Source organism: Vipera berus, assembly GCF_964194415.1.
Source record: "Vipera berus genome assembly, chromosome: 1".
Classification (NCBI taxonomy): domain Eukaryota; kingdom Metazoa; phylum Chordata; class Lepidosauria; order Squamata; family Viperidae; genus Vipera; species Vipera berus.
Window position 1 is genome coordinate 361428714 of NC_138202.1, and position 9095 is coordinate 361437808.

At 53.2% G+C, this 9095-nt stretch overlaps 1 protein-coding gene across 1 annotated transcript in view; it reads left to right on the forward strand.

Moving 5' to 3' along the window:
- Positions 1-2105: 2105 nt before the first annotated feature.
- LOC308660171 (dehydrogenase/reductase SDR family member 13-like) overlaps positions 2106-9095 on the forward strand; it is a gene marked incomplete at its 5' end in the record, with an annotated part of 87342 nt that continues 80352 nt past the window's right edge. Inside the window, 3 exons of the mRNA XM_081314394.1 lie at positions 2106-2202; positions 6196-6507; positions 6991-7419. Coding sequence (XP_081170520.1) covers positions 2106-2202; positions 6196-6507; positions 6991-7292 — 711 coding nt within the window. The 3' untranslated portion in view covers positions 7293-7419. The remainder of the gene's footprint in view (positions 2203-6195; positions 6508-6990; positions 7420-9095) is intronic.

Genomic DNA, 9095 nt, shown 5'->3' on the forward strand with positions numbered 1-9095 from the left:
AAGGAAATGGAAGGGAGAGAGGGAGGAACCAAGGAGAAGGAGGGGAGGGAAGAAGGAAGGAAATGGGAGGGAGAGAGGGAGGAACCAAGGAGAAGGAGGGGAGGGAGGAAGGAAGGAAGGAAATGGGAGGGAGAGAGGGAGGAACCAAGGAGAAGGAGGGGAGGGAAGAAGGAAGGAAATGGGAGGGAGAGAGGGAGGAACCAAGGAGAAGGAGGGGAGGGAAGAAGGAAGGAAATGGGAGGGAGAGAGGGAGGAACCAAGGAGAAGGAGGGGAGGGAAGAAGGAAGGAAATGGGAGGGAGAGAGAGAGGAACCAAGGAGAAGGAGGGGAGGGAAGAAGGAAGGAAATGGGAGGGAGAGAGGAAGGGACCAAGGAGAAGGATGGGAGGGAAGAAGGAAGGAAATGGGAGGGAGAGAGGGAGGAACCAAGGAGAAGGAGGGGAGGGAAGAAGGAAGGAAATGGGAGGGAGAGAGGGAGGAACCAAGGAGAAGGAGGGGAGGGAGGAAGGAAGGAAATGGGAGGGAGAGAGGGAGGAACCAAGGAGAAGGAGGGGAGGGAAGAAGGAAGGAAATGGGAGGGAGAGAGGGAGGAACCAAGGAGAAGGAGGGGAGGGAAGAAGGAAGGAAATGGGAGGGAGAGATGGAGGAACCAAGGAGAAGGAGGGGAGGGAGGAAGGAAGGAAATTGGAAGGGACCAAGGAGAAGGAGGGGAGGGACGAAGGAAGGAAATGGAAGGGAGAGAGGGAGGAACCAAGGAGAAGGAGGGGAGGGAAGAAGGAAGGAAATGGGAGGGAGAGAGGGAGGAACCAAGGAGAAGGAGGGGAGGGAGGAAGGAAGGAAGGAAATGGGAGGGAGAGAGGGAGGAACCAAGGAGAAGGAGGGGAGGGAGGAAGGAAGGAAGGAAGGAAATGGGAGGGAGAGAGGGAGGAACCAAGGAGAAGGAGGGGAGGGAAGAAGGAAGGAAATGGGAGGGAGAGAGGGAGGAACCAAGGAGAAGGAGGGGAGGGAGGAAGGAAGGAAGGAAGGAAATTGGAGGGAGAGAGGGAGGAACCAAGGAGAAGGAGGGGAGGGAAGAAGGAAGGAAATGGGAGGGAGAGAGAGAGGAACCAAGGAGAAGGAGGGGAGGGAAGAAGGAAGGAAATGGGAGGGAGAGAGGAAGGGACCAAGGAGAAGGATGGGAGGGAGGAAGGAAGGAAATGCGAGGGAGGGAGGGAGGAACCAAGGGGAAGGAGGGGAGGGAGGAAGGAAGGAAATGCGAGGGAGGGAGGGAGATTGGAATGACCCACTCACTTGGCCTTCTGCTGCCGCCGGTCCCTTGGCTCTGGGCCCAGCTGTTTAGGCCAAGAGGATGAGGGGGGGTAGCACTGGGTCAGGATGGGGGTGGGGACCTCCAGGCAGCCCGACCTAGAAGTGGCTTTCTTTCAGCTCCTCCCTTCACCCTGATTTCTAACCCGGAACGTGGCCCCTTTTTCTCAATGAAACAATTGGGCTTGGCTCAACACCCCCTTTTCAGACCTTTGGGGGGGGTCCATTGAAAAAGAGGGGAGGGTCTCATCTCTGACTGGATGGTGCAGGGGAGAAAGTCCAGGGGTGGCCAGACTTCGGGAGGGCGAACAGATTAACAGAGCCGGAAGGGACCTTGGAGGTCTTCTAGTCCAACCCCCTGCCCAAGCAGGAGTCTCTTGACTGTCTTCTGTCTTCCTGAAAAGCTCCAGCGATGGAGCAGCCACAACATCTGGAGGCAAGGAGTTCCCCTGGTTAATTGTTCTCACTGTCAGTAAATTCTTCCTTAGTTCTAAGGTTGCTCCTCTCCTTGACGAGTTTCCATCCGTTGCTTCTTGTCCGGCCTTCTGGCTCTTTGGAGAACAGGTGGACCCCCCCTTTCTCTATGGCAGCCCCCCAGTGATTGGAAGAGTTCTCTCCTGTCAGTCCACTGCTGCTCTTTGCCTGGCTAGACAGATGGTGTTGCTGGCTGGCTGGCTGGGATAGGAGGCGGCTGGAAACCGGATTTTCAGGCTCTGCCGGACTCGCTTGGTGTGGAGACAGGAGTCCCTTTTCTTAATCTTAATCTCTGCCCCCCCCTGCTCCAGTCCCCCCCCCAGCAGGATGGAGAGAAGCCGGGAGCGATGCAGAGAAGAAAGCAGGAGGCTTTGGGGGCAGTTCAGCCCTGCAGGAGAGACGGGGGAGCTGGGAAGCTTAGCAAGTAGGACGGCCCGTTCAGCGTTCCTGCAGAAGGACGCCAAGACAGTGAGATGATTGAAACAACCTGGCCAACCTCAACTCTGTCCGAGCTTTTGCAGAGACCTTCTTAAAATCGGAGCCCCGTTTGGACATCCTCATCAACAATGCCGGTGGGTGCAGAGCAGATCCCCCCCCGGGGTATCTGGGCAAGAAAGTGGGAATATTGTGGGGGTCTCCGGGATTTCTCTTCCTTCGGGGGTTTGGCTGTAACTTCAGAAGCAGCGCTCTCCTATTTTTAGTTGTTTATTTTTTGTATACTGCCTTTATTATTCTTGTTACAAGTAACTGAAGGCAGCGAACAGATCCAGCACACTTTCCTCCTCCTCCTATTTTCCTTAAAACAGCAACCATGGGAGAGAGAGGGAGAGGGAGAGGGAGAGGGAGAGGGAGAGGGAGAGGGAGAGAGAGAGAGAGAGAGAGAGAGAGAGAGAGAGAGAGAGAGAGAGAGAGAGAGAGAGCTGCAAGTAAATGTTTTTGGGGGGCAAAAATGTCATAAATCATGGTCACTTGACATGTTGTGAACGGAAGGCTGGCTGCCAAGCACCCAGAAGGCGATCATGTGGCCACAAGGGGGAGCCACTGGAACTTTGGAACCCGGTCGTAATTGCCATTTGGTAATTACATCCATCGTAATCTTGATGTCTTGGTTCCGAGTAACGAACAGATCAAAGAACATTCCATGCTTGTTTATTCTAAAAAGTCCATAATAATGAAGCATCAGGACTCATGGATGGATGCCAGAATCTGAATTCTCCTTCCCTGAGCACATCATATCATACACAATTCCCTCCTTTAATTATACGTCATGTATCACATTCTCCAATTAGTTTAACATACGAAGTTTCACTTCCCTTCTGAAGCGTGCCATCCCTTATCTTATCAAAACATCCAGTTAACATTCCGCCCCCTTCAGTGGTTCAAAGCAAAAAAGTTAAAGCAAAAGGTTGCCTCTTATATTGTCAGAGCAAAGACATCCAATGTTTGCAGCATTGACATCCAGCCCCCCCTTGCAAAAAGGATAATTCCTGTAATGTAAACAAAAGCATTCCGTTCCGTGCGCCTTTGGCATCTAGTCATGCCGGCCACATGACCACGGGGACATCCTCGGACAAACGCTGGCTCTTAGGCTTTGAAATGGAGATGAGCACCGGCCCCTAGAGTCGAAAATGACTAGCACACATGTGCGGGGGAACCTTTACCTTTACCATAAACAAAAGCATATGTCAGCGATTATCTTCTTATAGCGGGCGAGCTGAACATCTAATCTTACCACTGCTGGTTCTTGGAGGAAGCTGACTATCTGGACCCGTACCAATCGGGTTTCAGGCCCGGGTACAGCACGGAGACGGCATTGGTCGCGCTGGTGAATGATCTCTGGCAGGCTCAGGACAGGGGTTGTTCCTCTGTCCTAGTCCTGTTAGACCTCTCAGCGGCTTTTGATACCATCGACCATGGTATCTTGCTGCGGCATCTCAGGGGGTTGGGAGTGGGAGGCACAGTTCTTCAGTGGTTCTCCTCCTACCTTCTGGGGCGTTTGCAGTCGGTGTTGGCAGGAGGGCAGAGGTCGACCTTGAGGCCTCTCGCTTGTGGAGTCCCTCAGGGGTCGGTCCTCTCGCCTCTCCTGTTCAACATCTATATGAAACCTCTGGGTGAGATCATTCGCGGCTTTGGAGTTGGGTACCATCAGTATGCTGATGATACCCAACTTTTTATTTCAACCCAAAACCACCCCAGTGATGCCCTCGACGTGATGTCCCGTTGCCTGGAGGCGGTCCGGGTCTGGATGGGGAGGAACAGGCTTCAGCTCAACCCTGACAAGACTGAGTGGCTGTGCGTGCCGGCATCTCAGGAAATGCAGATTATTCCATCTCTTACTATGGGGGGTGAGTTATTACCCCCCCGTAGATCGGGCTCGCAACTTGGGGGTCCTCCTAGATTCACAGCTCTCCTTAGAAGACCATATAAGAGCTGTGACTAGGGGGGCCTTCGCCCAGGTTCGCCTGGTGTGCCAGTTGCGGCCCTATCTAGACCGGGATGCCTTGCGCACAGTCACTCATGCGCTCGTGACCTCTCGTTTGGACTACTGCAACACTCTCTACATGGGGCTGCCCTTGAGGACCACTCGGAGGCTTCAGCTGGTGCAGAATGCAGCCGCGCGAGTAGTGTTGGGAGTCTCCCGATACTCCCATGTTACACCTCTGCTTCGCAAGCTGCATTGGCTGCCAGTTGCCCTCCGGGTGAGATTCAAGGTGCTGGTAATGACCTATAAAGCCCTACATGGCATGGGTCCGGATTACCTACGGCAGCACCTGCTGCCGGCGTCAACCTCCCTCCGTCCAGTGCGCTCCCACAGAGTGGGCCTCCCCCCAGGGGGAGGGCGTTCTCTGTGGGCGCAGCAGACCTGTGGAACCGCTTGCCGGTTGAGCTCCGGATGGCCCCCGACCTTCGCTCCTTCCGGCGCGATTTAAAAATCTATCTATTTGAACAATCTGGCCTGGTCTGATGGGTTTGGGGTTTGGATTTGGTTTTAACATTGTTTTAATTATTGTATTATATTGGGCATAATTATTTAATCTTTTTTTAACTTTTGTATGTATATTTTGATATTTATTGCCCTGTACACCGCCCTGAGTCCTTCGGGAGAAGGGCGGTATAAAAATTTAATAAATAAATAAATCATTGGTTGCTAGGGCCCCCACTGCTGCTGGCCCCATCCTGGTTGTTGATTCAATGGCTGCTGGGGCCCCCACTGCTGCTGTTTAACCCCCAGTTGCTGGCGACCCCATTGGTGTTGTCGTATGCTCAGCGCTTGCACGTTCAGGCCCTGCTGCTGCCACCCTTGGTGTGGTTGTCTGAGGGGAGGCTGCTGGGTCTCCCTCATTTGCGGGCCCCTCAGCGGTTGCTGTACATCCAGGGGCAGTGACCAATCTCCTTGCTGTGGTCATCCTCCCACCAGCTTCTGATCTCCAGGCTTCTGCACCACCCCAAGCTATTGCAAGGCCTCTATTAGCTATGGCAAGCTCAGAGGTTGCTGGCCTTTCACTTGCGGGGGTTCCCCAACCTCTCATTGCTTCAGAGGCCCCAGGCTGGGGTTCTCTGCCTCTGTGGGTCTGGAGGGCCTGGCAGGGGACTCCTGGGGCTGGTGGACTGTCTGGTCTGCAGACAGGATTTTCCACTTACTCAAATTGGTAGCTCTCCACCATTCTGTTTTTGAAGTCTTTGGCAGGGCAGTCTTGAGGCGTCTGGAGTTTCCCCTGGAGTGGTTCCATCCTGACGACCAGGTAAGCTCTCCTAACTGCTTGGGTTCTGCCCCCACCTGGGAGTCCTGCAAAAACTCATCTTCCCACAGCATGCTGTCTGTTACTTTCTCCTCTGAGCTGTCAGCAGCTGCCAGGTCACCGTCTCCAAGCTGATTCTCTTTTCCCATGATGAAGATTTTTCCCTGAATCTTTGCCAGCTTCTCAGAAGGCTAGAGACAGCAGCTGCGGCTCAGGACCCCCGAAAGAAAACAGATTCTGGCATAATGTCATGGTTACGACTAATGAGACAGATCAAAAAACATTCCATGCTTGTTTATTCTAAAAAGTCTGTAATAATGAGAACGAAGCATCGGCACTCATGGATGGATGCCAGAATCTGAATTCTCCTTCCCTGAGCACATCATATAATAGACAATTCCCTCCCTTAATTACACATCATGAATCACATTATCCAATTAGTTTAACATACGAAGTTTCACTTCCCTTCTAAAGCGCACCATCCCTTGTCTTCTCAAAACATCCGGTTAACATTCCCACCCCCTTCAGTGATTCAAAGTAAAACAGTTAAAGCAAAAGGCTGCCTCTTATATTGTCAGAGCAAAAACATCCATGTTTGCAGCGTTGACAATTGAATGATCACAAAGTTACCCGTTATAAGGCGAAGACAACCTGTAATTGGCTTATTTTTCTTTCAGGGGTCTTTAAGGCTGGTCAAACCACTGATGGCTTTGATGAGAACTTCCAGGTCAACCACCTGGCCCACGTCCTCCTGACCCACCTGCTCCTGGACCGGCTGAAGCGCTGCGCCCCGAGCCGGGTCGTCATCTTGGCCTCGAGTATGCATTCCTTTGGGAAGATTGACTTTCGGAAAATCTACAAGCCGGCGGAGGGGATGTGGCGAGTCATAAAATCGTACTCCAACAGCAAACTAGCCAACGTTCTCCATGCGCGAGAGCTGGCCAACCGGCTGGAAGGAACCAACGTCACCTGCTACGCGGTTGATCCAGGTGAGTGGAAGTCTGGCTCCAAGAAGCCCCAGATGGAGACACCCCCCCAGGTCTGGCTGGGGCTCCGCCAGGCATTTCTCTCCCACTGGGGGCTCCCTCGACCCACTCTGTAGAGCCACCCTGCGAGTTTCCTCCATCGGGCTCATTTGTGGAGGGAGATGTCTCCCCCCTTCTGGGTCCAGGAGCTGATGGAATCCAAGAAGCTTAGGGTGGGAAGGGCCCTTGGAGGTCTTCTAGTCCAACCTCCTGCCTAAGGCAGGGATGAGGCTTTCCCCAGTCTCTTGCTCCTCTTTGTCCTCCTCCTCCTCCTCCTCCTCCTCCTCGTCTCCATAAATGCCACTCACTACTATCACTGTTGCCCAAATGGCCCGTGATTCCTGGGAGAGACAGGTGCTGTGCGAAGGGTTAATATGGGACCTCCCACCCCTCCAAAATCCAGGCAACCTTCCATCCCGCCCTGCTCTCACAGTCTTTTGTTTTTAGGATGTGTTCAAACTGAAATGACTCACTCCTCTCCCACTTGGCTGATTTGGCCTGTCAAGCCATTCCTCCAAGACAGCGACACTGGTGCCCAGACCACCATCTACTGCGCCACCGAAGAGAGCATTGAGAGCCTGAGTGGGTGGTATTTTGTGGACTGCCAGCCGAAAGTGCCCTGGCCCCAAGCCCGCAATGACCAGATGGCTGAGATATTCTGGGAATTCAGCGAGATGTTGCTGGGACTGACCACTTCACACGGGAAGGGACAGAGACAGAGTTTGGGGCAACCAAAAGTGGGCTTCTGATTGCAGGTAGCCCTTGACTTACAACCATCCATTTAGTGACCTTTCAAAGTTACAACGCCCTTGGAAAAATCGACTTATCATCCGTGCCCAGGTTTCAACTGATGAACCCAACCAAGTTGATATGCAGGTTCTGAGCTTTTGCTGGTAAAAAACACAGGAAACCAGAAGTTGCCTTCATTATTTTTTTCATTTCATTTTATTAAATTTGTATACCGCCCTTCTCCCGAAGGACTCAGGGCGGTGAACAGGGCATATATAAATAGCAAATACAAAAATTAAAAGAGAATTAAACAATTGCCCAGATAAAAAAACAGTAACAATATAAAAAACCCATTAAAAACTCTAACGTCCTCAATCAGGCTAGGCCAGCTTGTTCAAATAAATGGGTCTTCAGACCGCGCCGGAAGGAGCGAAGGTCCGGTGCCATCCGGAGCTCAACCGGCAGTTGGTTCCATAGAGCCGGAGCGCCCACAGAGAAGGCCCTCCCCCTGGGGGCCACCAGCCGACATTCTCTGACCGGAGGCACCCTGAGGAGGCCCTCTCTGTGGGAGCGCACAGGGCGGAGGGAAGTTGACGCCGGCAGCAGGTGGTCTCCGAGGTACCCCGGACCCATGCCATGTAAGGACTTAAAGACCATAACCAAAACCTTGAATCTCACCCGGAAGACAACTGGTAGCCAATGCAGCTCGCGGAGCAAAGGTGTAACATGGGAGTACCGGGAAACTCCCAAGACAACTCTCGCAGCCGCATTCTGTACCAGTTGGAGCCTCCGAGTGGTCTTCAAGGGGAGCCCCATGTAAAGAGCATTGCAGAAGTCAAAACAAGAGGTCACGAGCGCATGAGTGACCGTACACAGGGCATCCTGGTCCAGATAGGGCCGCAACTGGCGCACCAGGCGAACCTGGGAGAAAGCCCCCCTAGTCACGGCTACTATATGGTCTTCCAGGGTAAGCCGTGAATCTAGGAGGACTCCCAAATGCGAGCCCTATCCACGGGGGGTAAAAACTCACCCCCCCCATAGAAAGAGGTGGAATATTTTGAATGTCCCTTGGATGCCGGAATGCACAGCCACTCAGTCTTGTCAGGGTTGAGATGAAGTCTGTTCCTCCCCATCCAGACCCGAACCGCCTCCAGGCAACGGGACATCACGTCGAGGGCATCACTGGGGTGGTTTGGGGTGGAAATGAAAAGCTGGGTATCATCGGCGTACTGATGATACCCAACTCCAAAACCACGAATGATCTCACCCAGCGGTTTCATGTAGATGTTGAACAGGAGAGGCGAGAGGACCGACCCCTGAGGAACTCCACAAACGAGAGTCCTTGGGGTTGACCTCTGCCCCCCTGCCAACACCGACTGTGAGCGTCCCTGGAGATAGGAGGAGAACCACTGAAGAACTGAGCCTCCCACTCCCAATCCCCTGAGACACCGCAGCAGGATACCATGGTCGATGGTATCGAAATCCGCCGAGAGGTCTAATAGGACAAGGACAGAGGAATGTCCTCTGTCCTGGGCCCTCCAGAGATCATTCACCAGAGCGACCAATGCCATCTCCGTGCTGTACCCGGGCCTGAAACCCGATTGGGACGGGTCTAGATAATCCGCTTCATCCAGAACCAGGGGGAGCTGATGCGCCACCACACTCTCAACAACCTTCACAAGAAAGCGAAGATTGGAGACCGGATGAAAGTTATTCAACACATCTGGGTCCAGGGCAGGCTTCTTGAGGAGAGGTCTCACCACCGCCTCCTTCAAGACGGCAGAGAAATTACCCTCACTCAAAGAAGCAGATATAACTGCCTG